This window comes from Arvicola amphibius, chromosome 10 (assembly GCF_903992535.2).
Source record: "Arvicola amphibius chromosome 10, mArvAmp1.2, whole genome shotgun sequence".
In the NCBI taxonomy this organism is placed as follows: Eukaryota; Metazoa; Chordata; class Mammalia; order Rodentia; family Cricetidae; genus Arvicola; species Arvicola amphibius.
This window is the reverse complement of record NC_052056.1, coordinates 59,630,394-59,647,495: the sequence shown is the minus strand read 5'-3', so window position 1 is coordinate 59,647,495 and position 17,102 is coordinate 59,630,394. Positions and strand designations below refer to the sequence as shown.

Below are 17,102 nucleotides of genomic sequence, written 5' to 3'. Positions count from 1 at the left end.
CTGTCAGAACTTGGCAGTGAGCTTTTGAAAATTATTCCAAACAAATGGCTTATGAAAATACTCTAGTTGCTCCCTGGCAGAGAAAGAAGGCACAGATCTGCCTGGCGGGTTGTTCTGGTTGGTGATGCAGTTTGGGGTTTGCATAGCACTTCCAGGAGCCCCTTCATTTAGGGTCTTTGGACTGCTTTTTGATACTCATTGCCTGCACCAGGTTCCCCACTCACCCCATGTTCTTAAATACCCTTTCCTTTAAGAACAGACACTCCAGATTTACTCCTGTTGTCTTGAGTGTCACACCAAGGAGGGACTTGCCTCGTGGAGGTCTCAGGGTTGTGGAAGACACTGCCCACCTGAATGAAACCACACTTCAGACAGAAGAGGCATGAAGATAAAGGAAAAGGGGAGGAGACAGAGAGAAAACAATGGAGAGAAGGAGGGAGAGGAGGAGGAAGACTACAGCAATGACTAGGTGGGAGAAAGGGGCTAGAGACCTCACTGCTTACAATGCACTCCCCCCCCCCTCCACTGCATGTGGCTACTCCCCAGGCAGGTTTACAGGCTCACAGACTTCACAGACCTCTAATGCGTGCATGCCTGCAGAGAGGAACATGGAAGGTCTTGGGGGGAAATCGCCATTCTCTGATGCTTTGTCTTGGGAAAGGACTTGTTTGTGTTTGCTTTTTATGAGGCAGGGTCTCATGGAGCCCAGGCTAGCCCCAAACTTAATATCTAGCAGAGTCCGTCCGTCCCCCCAAAAACTGAGATCACAGGTGTGTATTATTCTCCATGATTGTCTCAAAACAGGTCCTCTGTTTCCAATGCTTATTTTGCTTCTGTTTGTAGCCTTACAATTATAACTGGTTTTAATAACCTATTAAGTTACTAGAAGCTAGAAAATAATAAAAGTCTTTATATTAAAGACTTTGTCAACAAAGAAAAAATAGCATGTATTCATTACCATGGTGATTTTATTAGAAAAGCTAGCCAGGAAATATACCCATAACACAAACTGAGAAATATCTGGGTGAATAAACACCAAGTATTAGCAACTGAGAGACAGTCAGACAACTGGGTGGGTAGACTGTTTTTGTTCCTTTTTGCTTGTCTGAATTTTCTATATTGAAAACATGTAGCTTCATAATTAAAAATAAGAGATAAACAAAAATAACATAGGAACTTCCTTTAGAAAAACAACCAAAAGTAGGGTTGAGTCAGCCTGACTGTTTCCTCCAAATGGATGCATGCTGGAAGCGTGGGTTCTGAGACACCCTGCTGGGCTCAGATCCTGCTTCCTTCACTAAGCCCAAACTCCTAAGCTGGGAAAATGAGGAAAATATTAACACTAACTCTGCCTCAAGGATCAGATGAAAGATTTCCTCATTAAAGATGCTTCAATAATTGGCAGTTCTCACTTATTCTTGCATGCTTCTTATCACAGAGCAGGTTCCAAGTTTCTTAAGTTTGGAAAATGGCTTTGCTGTGGGGTCTGTGTATACTTCCCCACATGCAGGCTCACCTCTAGCTTCTGCTCAGCCTCTGATTTTATTACATTACAAACGAGGCATTGAAGGAATCCACAGAACTGTAAGGACACATTTTTAAAATTTCTATCTACTAGAAGGAAACAAAATTTAAAAAAATCGACTAAACTGGAGAATTTAAAAAAAAAAACAGGTGAATTCTTAGATACATATGACCTATCAAAATTAAATCAAGATGAAGTAAATAATTTAAATAGATCCATAACAACCATGAGATAGAAGCAGTAGTTAAAAATCTCTTAACTAAATGACGTCTAGGGCCATATTAATGTAGCACAGAATTCTACAGCACATTCAAAGAAGAACTAACACAATACTCCTCAAATTATTTTGTAAAATAGAAAAGAAACACTACCACGATGGTTCGAATGAGAATGGCTCCCATAGGCTAATATATTTAAATGTTTGGATCCCAGTAGGTACACTGTTTTAGGAAGGGGTAAAAGATGGGGCCTTGGAGGAGGTGTGTTGCTGTTGGAGGAGGCATATCACTCTGGGTAGGCTTTGAGGTTTCAAAAGCCCATGCTTGTGGACCAGCTGTGAGCGCCCAGCTACTGCTCCAGCACTGTGCTTCCTGCCTGCTGCCATGCTCACTGCCATGATGATCATAGACTCACCCTCTGAAACTATAAGCAAGCCTCCTAATTTAAATGTTTTCTTTTATATGCTGCCTTGGTCATGATGTCCCTTCACAGCAATAGAAAAGTAATTTAGACAGCTACCATTAAACAAAAAAACGAGGCCAATCATACCCTGATATCCAAATTAGATAAAGACCCAAGAAATAAAGAAAATAATAACAAAATCTCTCGGAGAAACATAGATGCAAAGTTTCAATAAAAAACTTACAAGCCAAATTGAAGAGCACATTCAAAGATTATCTACCATGATCAAGCTGACTTCATCCCAGAGGTACAGAGATGGTTCAACAGAAATGTCAGCGACCATGTAAGTAGACTCAAGGACAGAAACCACGTGATCGGAAGCAGAAAAGGCAATTTACAAAATCCAACATCTTTCATGATAAAAGTCCTAGAGAATCCAATGATACAGAATACATATCACAACATAATAAAGGCAATATACAAGTCTACAGGGAACATAACGCTAAAGAGAGGAAAGCAAAACGTGTTGCCACTAAAATCAGGAACAAGACAATGATGTTCACTCTTTCCACTCATAGTCAATATAGTGCTTGAAGTCTTAGCTGGAACAATAAGACAAGTGAAGGAGATCAAGGGGACAAAAAACAGGGCAAAAGTATCTTCATAAAGATACTTATAAAGATATAAAAGTAGCTTTATAAGAAGTAAAAGTATTTTCTTTTTTTGTAGTTAATCTTGTCTACACATGAAAGACCAGAAAGACTCTACCAGAAAAGTTTCTACAGCTGATAAACATATTCAGCAAAGTACTGGGATACAATAGTTTTCCATATATACAAATGACAAAACAGAGAGAAAGAAAGCAGGGAAACAAACCCATTTACAATAGCCTCAAAAATATCTTGGAACGAATGTAACTAAGGAAGTGATGACTTTTATAATAAAAGCCTGAAGACATTGAAGAAGATAACAGAAGTAGCTTCATCCCTAATGGCAGTTCTCATAGTGCTGTAAGGTGATAGGCACACTACTGAAGATGAAAAATCTTACCCAGCTGGGAACACTGTAAGCTACAATAATAACTGCCCAGGCAAGATGAGCTGCAAGTGCAACAGTGGCGCAGATGTAATGGGAGTAACCAACCACTCACACCTGGTGCTGTGAACATGGCCAAGAAGCTGCAGCTAGATAGCTCACCATGTACTACGGAAGGACCTACTATTATTATTCTGCTAAATGGATATAGTACTAAAACAACTCCTAATGGCTTATTGCTATCACTATAAAGCATCTCCTAACTCTCATCTGAGAGACTTCTTGCAGTAGATGACAGTTAACACAGTGACTCACAGTTGGTCAGTGTGCAAAGAGTAAGAGACTATAGAGTGCTCCTTCTAAATGGGACATCTATACTGCACCCTCCTCCCAGGCTCAGGGGGATCTCAAAGACTATAAGAGCCAGGGGTAGTAGACAACAACAAGGAAACAACAGCGTTTTCCAGACCCAACAGGGCACTTGCATATATGAACTAAAAGCAATTGTGACAGCGAGCTCAAGAAAGCCTTCCACAAGCTCAAATCAAAGCAGACAAGACTTTATCACAGAGACAGAGGGGTAAGTGGGCACGAAGCCCTACCCAAAGCTGAGAAAATATTGGCATTTGCTAGCTGCTGGAAGAAGGAGGGTATGCTTTCTCTATGAGTGTGATGGGCTTCCGAAGCTTCAAGGCCAGCCACACACCTAAGAATATTTAGGAACACAAATTGACCTCTATAGGTTTTTGTTTTTGTTTTAAGAGAGAGAATGTGAAGTTGGGTAAGGAGGGAGGTAGTGGGACCCAGGAGAAGTTAGGGGATGAATATGGTCAAAATATGATTTTTTAAATTCTCAAAGAAAAAATATGATATAAAATTAGAACAGTTCAACATGTAAAAAGTACCCAGGAGAGGGATATGATTGCCATTGTTTTTTTTTTTTTTTTTTTTTTGCTTTTTTGTTTTTGTTTTTGGCTGTCTTAACAAGAAGAGAAAAACTGGCAACCATCAAACACGACATACTGGATATGATGGGCTGCTCTGATTCAAAATTAGGATACTGAATATAAAATCAGTATGTAACATTTACTTTTTGTTTCATTTTGGCCTTTAAGATTGCTTTTAAAAGGCCAAATGCAAAGGTACAATTCCTGTAATCTAAGTACGAGGGAGGTGGTAGAAAGAAGAAAACTGTGAGCCCAAGATCAGCCTGGACCATGCAGTGAAACCCTGAAAAAATATCAACCTCCCCCTATTTTAGCTAATAGAGTGAGGTGGCTAAAACTTCCTCTGGGGGGAAAAAAAAAACACAGAAACTGAGTAGGGCTGAGCAAATGGGCTTAGTAAGAATCGTCAGTTTCTCATCAGGAGTGGTTTACGTTAAAACATTCAAGGAAATCATTATCGTTCAAAATTCAACCCAAATGACTGGTTTGTTTCATTTTTTTAAAGCGCCAAATTCTGCCTAGGTTAATGTTACCTTGCTACAAACTCACTTATTCTATCAGTGTATGATGGTTCTAGGTCTAGGATCTGACAGCATTCATTTGCTCTACCTCTCTCCCATCTATCAGCCTTAGAGATGGCCTGGCCTGAAACCCACTCACCAAAGGGGCTGCTGAATCTATACCATTCATTCACCTGGTTTCCAAATAAGTACCCTTGCATGTGGGCTCGCTGTGTGAGGGCTAGTAGGAAAAGACAGATTAGATAGAATTCCTGATCTGAGGAAGGGGCAGGCTAGTATAGAGCTAAGCAAGACTGTCAAAGCAGGGCTATGACACAGGGCTAGCGTGAAGCTAACCAAGACTATCACAGCAGGGCTATGACACAGGGCTAGTGTGAAGCTAACCAAGACTGTCAGAGCAAAGATATGATGTGAGGCTAAGAAAGGAGCTCCTGGTGTGAACCAAGTGAACGTCGGGGATTTTCTAGAACAAGGTACGGTCTATGATGAGTTTCAAGAATGAATAGGGGCTGTTTGCGTGACAGGGTGAGAAAGATTTCACAGACAGCATTGAGGCTCTAAGGCATGGTGTGCTCAAGAAAACTCCAGGATAGCAGGAACACAGGGTCAGAAGGGGGGAACGGGGAATCCTAAGAGGCAAAGTCAGACAAAGCAGTGGGAGACTGATCGGTTGATGAGGTTTTAACTTTTTTTTTAAAGATTTATTTTATGTGTATGAATGTTTTGTCTGTATGCATTCCACACGTGTACCTGGTGCCCATGGGAGTCAGAAGAGGGATTCAGATCACCTAGAACTGCTTATGATTGGTTGGGAACCACTAGGTGGATGTTAGTAATCAAACCCCAGGGTCTTCTACATGAGTAAGATCCCTGGTTGATAGGTTGATAGAAAATCATCTATAGCCTCTGTGGTAGCTTGAATAAAGTATAGCTCCATAGACTCATGTGTTTTAATTGGCCCATAGGAAGTGACAGTATTAAGAGGCGTGGCCTAAGCCCGGCGGTGGTTGCGCACGCCTTTAATCCCAGCACTCAGGAGGCAGAGGCAGGCGGATCTCTGAGTTCAAGGCCAGCCTGGTCTACAAGAGCTAGTTCCAGGACAGGCTCTAGAAACTATAGGGAAACCCTGTCTCGATAAAAAAAGAGGCGTGGCCTTTTTGGAGTAGGTGTTGCCTTGTTGGACTAGGTGTGGCCTTGTTGGAGGAAAACTGTCACTGTGGAGGAGGGCTTTGAGGTCTCATACATGCTCAAGCCATGCCTAGTGTGATAGTTCACTTCCTGTTACCTGCGGATCAAGATTAGACCTCTCGGCTCCTTCTCCAGCACCATTTCTGCCTGCACACTGGCATTTCCTGCCATGATGATAATGGACTAAACCTCTGAAGCTGTAAGCCAGTACCCATTAAATGTTTTCCTTTATAAGATTAGCCATGATCATGGTGTCTTTTCGTAGCAATAGAATCCCAAACTAAGACCTCCTCCAAAGCTTATGGACTAAGATATGGACTAAGTATGATGAGATGTATAGTTCTAGAAGTCAGTTTGTATCAGTGTGGGCATGAACGTAAGGTGACTGTGACCGTAAAGCAAAGCGGAAGCTATGGCAGTGATCTCAGCAGGCAACGAGACTCTTATCTAAAGCGGTGCAATGTAGATGGAAGGGGCTTACTGAAGAGGTGGAGTCACTGAGCAAACTGGGAGAATGAGGACCACGGGAGAGGATAGAAGGGGAGGGGAGAGGAAAAGAGGAAAGTGGAGACAAATATATAGTTCAATAAAAACAATTAAAAAAGGAAAAAAAAAGAAGTGGAGTCATTAAGCCTTTGCAATGACCTCAATGAGAGTGGAGAGCAAGGAAAGAGTCAAGAATGAGGCCTAGGTTTTAGATTGGCTAACTGTGCAGCTGGTACCCTCCACTACTATGGGTAATACAAGAAGAAGCAGGTGCCTGGGAAGGGTGAAAAGGAGATGATGAAACTCGTGAGTTTCTCCTTGAGAAATTGAAACAGAGGTGTCTAGAAAACCAATGAGTTTATGCATATGGGTCTCAGGGCAAGATCAGAGATGGAAGAAGGATTTGGGAGCCAACAGAAGATGAACCTAGGAAAGACTATAAAGCATTCAGGCATGTGCATGAAGAGAAGGTCTGAGGAGTTGATGATGCAGGGAAGAATGTAAGAAGTTCCATGTGGAAGGGCAAAAGTGCAGGAGCCCACCATCCGAGGCTGGGGGGAGAGAACTTGGAAAGGAGGTAGTAGCTCAATGGGATCAAATACTAAGAAAGAAAATTTAGGATCTGTGTAGTGTCTTTCAGATTAAGTAGCAAAAATGGAGACTTTGGTAATCATCATAGAGGTGGGATGTGGTAAAAGACATTTACCTCATGATGGTCAGGAACCAGGATAACAGAAACAGGAAGGAGCCATGGACAAATCAGTCCCCAAGTAACTGTCCCCAGTGACCTACTTCCTCCAGCTAGGTCCTACCTCCCTAAGTTTTCAAAACTTCCCCAAACAGCACTACCACCTCATGACCTAGACTTAATAATAATAATATATGAGCCCCAAGTGGGCCATTTCACACTCAAACTATAACAAAATCATTTACTCAAACTGGATGTATCCAAATTACTTTAACTTCTCATTCCTGGCAGCCTTCCAAGAACTACAGTATGCTTTGTCAGTATCTTTTAAAAGTGTAATTTTTAGAATTAGGTATACTATATGTGATCTAAACAGACAGATTTTAGATGTAAAAATTCTATTTTAGTTTATAATATCTTTCAAAAGTCTTCACCATGCTTCGGTGTGCCAAGAATCGTTTACACCCTTGTCCCCTAAAGACCAAGTTTCTTGGGAGTTGAAACAGCATACCGTGTTTGAGGTTTTTAAGAAATACACAATTATTACTTTGTACTATGTAGAATTTTTTTTCTCTTAACAATTTAATTGTGTGTGTGTGTGTGTGTGTGCACATGTGTGTATGTGTGTGTGTGTGTGTGTGTGTGTGTAAGAAAAAGCTGCATCACAAACTTTCCAGGAGAAGCTAGATTAAAACTCCCATCACCACCATAGTTTCCTCCTGAACTAGAAGCCCATCAGAATAGCGTTCTCACTGCCTTCATCTGATGGCACAGACATGGCTTGTGTGCATGTACTTCTTGAGTTTTCACATCATTTCTTCATATTTCTTACTACTCTCAGGCTGTAGACGTTATGAAGACATGGAATGTACAAAACTCCCTGATATATTCCCTCTCCTACTGGAACAAATTCTTTCAACCAAGACTCTTCTTCACGGGCCACTTTTCTAGTTAAGGGGCTGATCCACTGAGGCCACAGGGAAATTTGATACATTCGTCTTCTTGGGTCAAATGATTAAGTGTGCCGCTTGCTGCATATGCCATAGGTTAGTTTTTTAGAAAAAGAATACAAGTGCAGTTTGAAGTTTTGCTTGCTGGGGCTTTCTTAGATTTTTAGTCCAAGATAATCTTCATAGTGCTTCTCTCTGTAGTACCTGTGTGGAGCCTGAGGCATTTCTGGTACTGGTTTGACTGGGGTTATTTTCCCAGTAAATGAATTTCCTTCAAATTCATTTAAGTCCACAGAGCAGCACAGAGCAGCAGGGTTCTCTTACAATTGGTACCCTTTCCATTCTCCGCAGCACGGGATCGCCTCCTTGCCAGGAGCCCATCATGCTCACTAGGTAGACACGGTCCAGAAAACTTCAGAAACACACTTCACACAGCCAGCCATTTGTTTCCCAAAACTTCCCTTCTTTGCCAGTCACTACATCACATGGAAAAGAGCTAAAAACACCACCTGTGCTTGGGAGTTTTTCAGCGTGTTAAAGTCATTAGGAACACAGCCCCAATGTCTTCCGAATGTGCAAGAAGTAGAAACAGAGGGAGATAATCCACAGGTTTGATAAGAGACTCGTGGAACCTTTCCGTAATATCTTTCATAGTGGCTCCTAGCCCAATTATTGACATCAGAGATAAACAAAATGACCTTCAGGCCTCTGGGTTGGGTGTTATCCACACATAAAACGTCCCTGCCCCCAAAGAGTGGTCACAAGATCCTTTCTCCATCAGTTCAAGTTTGTAACTTCTCCCTGGGGTCCACAGAGGCAAGGCAATGTCCTGAATCCATCCGAAATGTCACAGAAAATCCAAAGGGCAAGGCTGCCCTTCATCTCTCGGCTGCTTCACATCCTTCCCCTTGCCAACTTCATGACATTAAGTTTTATACATATGCTTGGCTTTTTCCTTCAGAATTTTTTCATCTGTCTAAAAACCTTTCGTCTTTGCGGGGAAGCTGGAGTGTGAAAAGGCACCTCTTCAGGCTCTCCCACCTTTGCCATCTGCTGTCATCTGCAGCTGCTATAAACGGTCATCTTCTTGGCCCAAGAAAGAAGCAACTGATTTCAAAGGTCACCACGCCACCCTCGGCAGCCACGTGTACTGCATCACCAGATGAAGTAACGCTATTCTTAGCTTTCACCCACAATTCTCTTTAAAAACTCCAAAGGGGCAAAGAATTTTTCTTCTCTTAAGATGAAACTTTTGAGAGAGCTAAATATGCTTGCTGTGTTTTTATTCGATTATAGAAACGTATGTCTCAATGCCCAACACTGAGACTTCACGGGCATGGATATTAATGATGGCTAGTGGCCATTTTCAGGACATAGGCTTTTAATTCCTAAGCACGACCCTGGCTTATTAGCCTTTAGCACTGCAGGTTCATTGATGACATAGAATATCCAGATATTAAAGATACTTTGATCCACTAGAGTCCTTCTGTTTCCACACATTTTATTTTGGTCTCAAATGCAGAATGGATTTTTAAACATATTCTATTCATGTTTGAGAGAAAAACAGGTCATCAGACAGCAAAACAACTAAGTGGAGATTTATTGGCTGAATTACTTCATTGTGTCCATGATTTATTATTTCTTTAAGTTGTCTATTCTTTCCAATCTAGTGCACTAATGCTACTTAAATGTGCTTAGTGGCTCAAATGGGATTTGGCGTGTTGAGACCTTAGGTAATGTAAATTCAAAGGTAAATGCTTCTAATTTGGAACTACCTAGGCTTATAGAGACTCCGGCCTTCCAGATAATGAGACCACATAGCAGACCGCTCACAGGGCAGCATAGCTGCTCTCTAAACCATGGGCATCTGAGTGCTTTCCCACCACATAGCAGCATCTCTGACCAATACAACAGTGCTATATTCCAATCCGTCACCTGGAAAGACACGGGCATGTCTATCCCCCACAATCATGCTACTAAGGGCAACAACTCAAACTTGCTGATTATCCCAGTGAAAATGTACACCAAGAATACAAATGCCTCTTAGAATCTGCTTTATTCTATGGCTGTGTCATTTGGTGAGTTAACTTGAATTGAGTTTTTTTTGTTGTTGTTGTTTTTTGTTTTTTTCAGGATTCAGGGATACTTCTACCAGTATCATGGTGTCACATCTTCTGTAGGAGCAAAGTAAGTCAAGTGATGCTAATTTGGAAGGTCTGGGGACACAGATTTCCTGGAGAATCCCTGCTAGGGCCTCAGGACCTGCACTTTGAGTGCCCCTGCCCCCACCCATCCTGCAGATTCTAGGGACTGCTGCCTTTCCCCTGTGTAACTTGTTCCAACAGCGCCATCTGTAGGATGGCTGGACACTCAACTACTTTATCTCCAAATAAATGGTTGGGTAATGTATCACTACACCAATTCTTCATAGAATTTATAACCGTTTGAGCAGTTGCCTTAACTGTCTTTACCTCAGGGTGACCAGTCAAAGGTACCTCCACCATCCTAGACTACAGATGCATTGGCTCAGGGATTTTACTGCCCTTCAAGCTCTTCTCAGGGTTAATCATTTCCTTCGCTTGAGCAGTGGCTCTTCCCTTCAGAAAACCAAATTTTTGGGAACCACAACAGATGCAGTAGCTTTCTCCCTGACCTGGCTTAAAACCGGAACACAGAGAATAAATGCTTAGAACTCAGTCCTCATGTCGGTCTTACAACAAAGCCTCCTAAGATGATGAGGCTCAAAGAGACCTCTAGGGTACCGCTGATAAGTGACCTCCAGTTTGCTAGTCTACAGCATTACGTGTGGACACATGACCAACCGTATTCTTCCTGACCATTCTTCCCACAGAAACACCAAACAACACAGAGCAAGGGCTATGGCTTTCTGTCATGGTGCTCTATCATTGTCTAAGAATTTTCTGTGCTTGCACACACCTATAATCCCAGCATTCAGGAGATATCAGCAGGAGGACAAGTTTGAGGCTAGCCTGATCTACTGTGAGTTCCAGACCAGCCTTGGCTGTATAAGAGAGATTCTATCTTTAAAAAGTTACACTTTTAGCCGGGCGGTGGTGGCGCACGCCTTTAATCCCAGCACTCGGGAGGCAGAGGCAGGCGGATCTCTGTGAGTTCGAGACCAGCCTGGTCTACAAGAGCTAGCTCCAGGACAGGCTCTAAAACTGCAGAGAAACCCTGTCTTGAAAACAAACAAAAAAAAAAAAAACCAAAAAAAAGTTACACTTTTTGTTTATATCACTTCCTTCCAATAGTCCTCACCTGAGACCAGAAGCAAAAGAAAAACAATCCTTTCCTGCGGGATGGCTCTGTCTTTTCTCCAGTAATCATGTCCCACAGAGCAAAGCCCGTCTCAGGCACGTGGCTACGGATAGTCAGTCCATTTGCTCTTTTTGTGGTCTGATTTTCTTATAAAAACTGTAAATTCAAGGTTGCTAAAAAGCTCAAATAGTTCAGAGTGAGGGCGGGACAAAGAGAGAGGTCTCATTAATTTTCAAGCTACAACCTCCGCCTTTGCTGGCCCACTCACCAAACCTCATGACCCCCTTGCTTGGGCGCTTCCCTTTTAGCCCACCTTGCTCTTCTTTATAGAGGACACATCCTGAGCCTTTTGGAAGTCACAATGCCCCCCTGTTTGAAAAAAGATAGGATCCAATCAGAAAGCCCATGTAGGGAAATATGAAGTATTCATTGGAAGGGTCAGAGAAAAGCTGCAATGGCTGTAAAACAGAATGGTACAGCTGCTTCCTCCCCCCCTCCCCATTCTTTCTTTAGGCCACGCATACTGTATATGCCAATGGCAAGGTGATGCGGCCACATGAAAGAACTTTCTGAGCCTCCATGTTGTCTTCTATAACACAAAGCTGACAGTATCTATCCATAACTCAAAAATGTGTCCATTGACCCTGCAGTATGATTTTAAGTTAGCGTGGCTCTTTTGATAACTGAAGAGCACCGTTCCTGATGTAAGGAGTCTCAGGCATTGGTGGAAGAGTCGGAAGAAATGGGGTCATGGTGGACATAGACCTGTTTGAACGTAACAACACACAAAAGCCAATAGGCCTCTCGAGGCCTACCAACCAAGATTGGAGATGCCCTTGAGTCTGTAGCCCATTACAGACAATGAGACAGCACTGAGGAAAGTTGAGCTATGTCTTTTGTGACATCCTCCCAGAAAAGGGAGGGTCTGTACTATATAGCACAGCTCAGAGAAGAGGATCAGCCAAACTATGGGATGCTTCTACTCTGAGAGACCACCAGGTCCAACGGCTCCACTCTCTGTAGAGGGATGCACACAGGCTCGCCCATCTCTTGTGTCTCAGTAGACTAGAGAGATAACCAGAGCATCTGGATCATAGCTCTATCTTGTCCATCACAGCCCACACAGCACCTGTGTCCACACAACATCGATCAATCACAGCTAGTCCTGCAGAATGTCTTTATATGACTATGGGGCTTTAAAAAAGTGTGGTAAGCCATGGGGGAGTGGCTCATGAGCCTTGGTCTCTAGCTGAGGAGCTATTAGCAGTCCATGGTGTCTGGGGAAAAGAGTCAAGTTTTCTTTAAAGGTGTGGCCTTGTAGGCAGACCATGTTCTAGTGGATGTCCCCATACCCACATATATATGGGCAGAACAAAATGGACTCAATGAGTTTTTATCTTTGTAAAAACTCATTAGTAAGAAAGGACACAAAGCTGGGAGTCAGTAGAGGGGTAGAGAGTGGGTCTGGGAGGAGGGTGGTGAGTATGACCAAAAGACACCATGTATATAAAATTTTCCAAAAACCAAAATATTTAAAATTGTAGCAAAACATCCACAAACCTGAAACCATATTTACAACTTTAAGTGTAAAGTTCTGTGCAACCATCACAACCATGTATCTTAGGAACCCAAACTTTGCGACACAGCAATATCCTCGTTTTCCTACTCCCTGACAACCAGCATTCCCCTCTGTCTCTGTGAACGTGGCTACACCAGGCTCCCTAGATAAGAGTGGAACCCTACAATATGTGTTCTCCTGTGACTTGTCTCCTTCTCTTAGCCTAAGGCTTCAAGTTTCATCCACACTCTGTGACTTGCTAGCATTTCCTCCCCCTTTGAAGTTGAATGATAATTTATTGTATGTACGTATCACATGTGTTCATTTTTCATCCTCTGATGAACGTGATTATGTACCACTCCCACCTTTGGGTATTGGGAATAATGGTGCTGGGAATGTGGGGGCACAAATACCCCTATTTAACTCCTCTTAGTAATACACCAAATGGAATTGCTGGATCTTACTGTAATTCTACTTTCTCCCCACTCTTCTTCTTCTTCCTTTCTCCTATTCCTGAAGGTCTCCTAGAGACACAGTACTGCTCCACAGCTCTCCTGTCCTCAGTTGGTCCTCGGTAAGACCTCTTTTAGAGCCTGCAGGGGGCTGGCTGCCTTCCAAGATGAGGGCCCAGGCTCTGCACAATGCTCAGGATAGCATCTACATTGCAGGCTACCTGCAGGTAGGCTCACAGCCAGTTCTAGCTAAAGCTGTGGTGTGACAAGACACAGCTTTGTCACCCTCGCTACTTCAGTGCGCTGACTCATACGTTCCATTTGGACACCCAGCCTAATCCTATCCTCAGGAATTTGTTTACCACGGCAACTGATCATACCTTTAACAAACAGCTTTGCAGCAATGCTTCATCCTGAAGATGAAGGCTTTCAGGATCTATTTGGAAACTATCCCAATAGACAAATATAACAGAGTCAGGTTAAGTTTTGGAGGTAGGCAAATAACCAGCCATTCAAACCATGTCCTTGCCCAAATTAGAAAACAGCGCTCTTTTTTAAATGTGTATCCTCAGCTAAAAGACTGAATACTGAGCAAATTTTAAACTCACCACACACACACACACACACACACACACACACAAAACTCATGCACGCGTATGTGCATGCAGAGTATATTACCTGAGCCACTTCTTCAAAGTCATCATGCCTCTTCTGTAGTGCCCGTGCTCGATGCAAGGACTTCCCAACCCCAGTATGCTTGCTGAGAAAGGCTTCACCATGGTTTTCAATCCAGTCCAGCACCTGGCCAGAGAAGGAAGACAGGAAACAATGATTTCTCAGAAGGAAAGACAAGTGGCCCCGCGTACAGCTGCTTGAATCCTACTCACCCAGCCTCATGCCCGAGAGAACAGTAGTCCAGTTAGAAATGCCTAACCTATTGGGTAGTGATATTTTGTTTGTGTCATAACAAATAAGCTTGCCTGAAGATCAGAGTACAGAGCTAAGCCAATAGAGGCCAGGGAGTGGTGGCATACATCTTTAATCCCAGGACTCAGGAGACAGAGGCAGAGGGATCTCGGTTACTTCAAGGACACTCTGGACTATGTGAGATTGAATCTGTCTACAAGAGAAAATGAGCTCACATAAAGGTGATCCCAGCACTTGGGATCCCACGCCTTTAATCCCAGCATGAGGGAGGTGGAGACAGGAAGGGACATGTCTGGACAGAGGGAGGAATATGAGGTGGGAGGAGACATGAGCTCACGACAGTCTGGAGATGCAGTCTGAGTATGTAGTCTGAGGACTGGCAGAAACACGATCGCCCCTTCAGTCTGAGGCTTTGATAGAGGTTAACTGGCTGCTCTGCTTCTCTGATCTCTCGGCTTTCACCCCCTAATATATGACTCTGGGTTTTTATTATTAATACCAATTAGAATTCATGCTGAACCATTGTGAACACAAGTCATTGGCAACGGAATCTTATTAACTAAATTCAGCTTAGTCATTTTGGTCTCTAGACTAGCTTCCCATTCCTTTTCTGGTTTTAAAAGCCCTAACATAAAGCAAAGAAAAACCAGCCTACAATCCACAACCCCAGAGAACCTAGGCAATAAAGAGGACTCTAAGAGAGACATACATGGATCTAAATAGGAAGGAGAAAAAGATAAAATCTGTTGAGTAAATCAGGAGCATGGGGGTCATGGGAGAGGGTAGAAGGAGAGAGGGGAGGAAGGGGGAAAGCAGAGAAAAATGTATAACACAATAAAAACAATAAAAAAGAAAAAAGCCCTAGTCACTCCATTATTTTATTTATTCCTGTTTGTTGCTGTTATTTTTATTATTTGGTGCTGAGGATGGAATTCAGGGTTTCCTACATGCCAGTCCATTATTTGAAATGAGCAATACAGGCTACCAGACAGACACAGGTGAACCTCTTCATGGCTTCTACCCCATCAAGTAAAGCCAGCCATACTGATAAGAAATGAGGTGACAGCAGGGAAGTAGGGCTAGGCTACTCACCTGTCACTCCACCATAAAGCAGTATAGCATAGCACTGGACACAGGTCCCTGCCTCATTGGACACTGGGGGCTCAGTCTTGCACCCCCAGCTGTTCAACATAGGTGATTGCAAGGACAACACCTCCTCCTCCTTCCTGCCACCTCTTTCCAACCAACCAACCAACCAACCAACCAACCAACCAACCAACCAACCAACCAAACCAGTTTTAAGATCTCTGCATGTTCTCTCAGGCTTAGCAATTTAGCCTAAAGACGTTTGCATAAAGTTTAAGCCTGGAGTAACAGTAGCTACGGCAGCAGAGGGAGGAGAGAGATGCTAAGGTGAGAGATGCTTTCCTAAGGGACACTTGGGAAGGTGCACGGAGACCTTGAAATGCAGAGGGACAAAGCTTTAAAAGAACATTTTCATCTCACAAATAAGAATGTATCCCAGAGAAAAGGAGACAGCTTATCGTCTGGTCTCTGGGGAGTTGATGCTGGTTGCAGTTAAGTCAGGGTTAGAGTACAGGCATGCTAGTGATGCCCGTCACTATACCACTGGGTCCATCTGCTCTTGCGGCACAGGCTTCTAACCCAAGCACCCAATCAATAATGTAACAGCCTTCTCAGATGTTAAGAGGAAGTTTCTGGAGAGTGATTCAGATAAAGTAGGTTTGTTTAAAGGTGTTTTTTGTTTTTTTGTTTTTTTGTTTTGTTTTGTTTTTAGAAAAAAAATACAGATTTCCCTGTGGCAAACAGAAGCAGACCTAACTATTCCACAGGCTGCAGACATGTGAACTCTTCCTCTACAGAATCCAGTTCCCAGTGTCACTCATTTGGACACTGAGGCCAGTTAATGTCTGCAATATGCAAAGTATGGGAGTCTTTAAAGTCTTCCTTATCACTTTTAGAAGCCCATACTAGGGTGGTGCTAGTGAGAGAGATGCATGGGAGTGCAGAATTGAGGCTAGCAAAGTCCAAATATAAGCACAAAGAGTCCAGTAATTAATTAATCATCAATTATAATTTAGAAGAGAAAGCCTGCTCATGACTGTTTAAGCATTAGGTATGTAGATTTTTATTTGATGTGTTGTATGTCTTTGTGTATATATGCCATGAGTGTGTGGGTGCCCCCAGAGGCCAGAAGAGGGCATCCGATCCTCTGAACTGGAGTTCCAGGTGGCTGTGAACTGCCAGGTGTGGGTGCTAGGAACTGACCTTGGTGGGTCCTCTGCAACAGCACCAAATGCTCTTTAAGGTGAGCCATCTCTCCGGCCCCAGGAAGGGAGACTTAGAAAATTTCAAGTGTCAGACTCTGGCTCTATACACATGTGTTTAGAGAGACCCTGGAGGTGACACACTCCGGCTCAATACACACGTGTTTAGTGAGACCCTGGAGGTGACACACTCCGGCTCTATACACACGTGTTTAGTGAGGCCCTGGAGGTGACACACTCCAGCTCTATACACACGTATTTAGAGAGATCCTGGGGGTCCATTTGTGGGAAGACAACAACTATGATTATGCTAGATTCCGGCTTTTCAAACCCTAAAAGGCAGCAAGGAAAGGAGCCCAGAGCCTCTGTCTTCAAGGAGAGTGCTTTACTAGCGGGATTATCTCCACAGTTACTCCCAATTTTTACTGTTTGTTTTTTTTATCGTCAGATTTAAGAAGATGGGCTATTCTAAACCATACTGGTCACAGAGCTCCCTCTTTTCATCCCATGCAGGGCGGAGGGATGATCCTACAATTTCTAAGTCTTTTTTTTTTTTTTTTAAAAAAAAGCAATTTATTTCATTTTAAAGTAATCCTGCTTTCCTTAAAGCAGCGATTCATTTTCAGTCAGGGACACT

The 17,102-nt window shown here is 42.9% G+C and overlaps 1 protein-coding gene across 8 annotated transcripts in view; it reads right to left on the bottom strand.

Annotated features, from left to right (window-relative positions):
• The window catches only part of Kalrn (kalirin RhoGEF kinase), a 589,603-nt gene that overhangs the window by 299,969 nt on the left and 272,532 nt on the right, over positions 1-17,102 (bottom strand). For all 8 annotated transcript variants that reach the window (XM_038346659.1, XM_038346661.2, XM_038346663.1 and 5 more), the window contains exon 10: positions 13,929-14,051. In XM_038346659.1, coding sequence (XP_038202587.1) covers positions 13,929-14,051 — 123 coding nt within the window. The remainder of the gene's footprint in view (positions 1-13,928; positions 14,052-17,102) is intronic.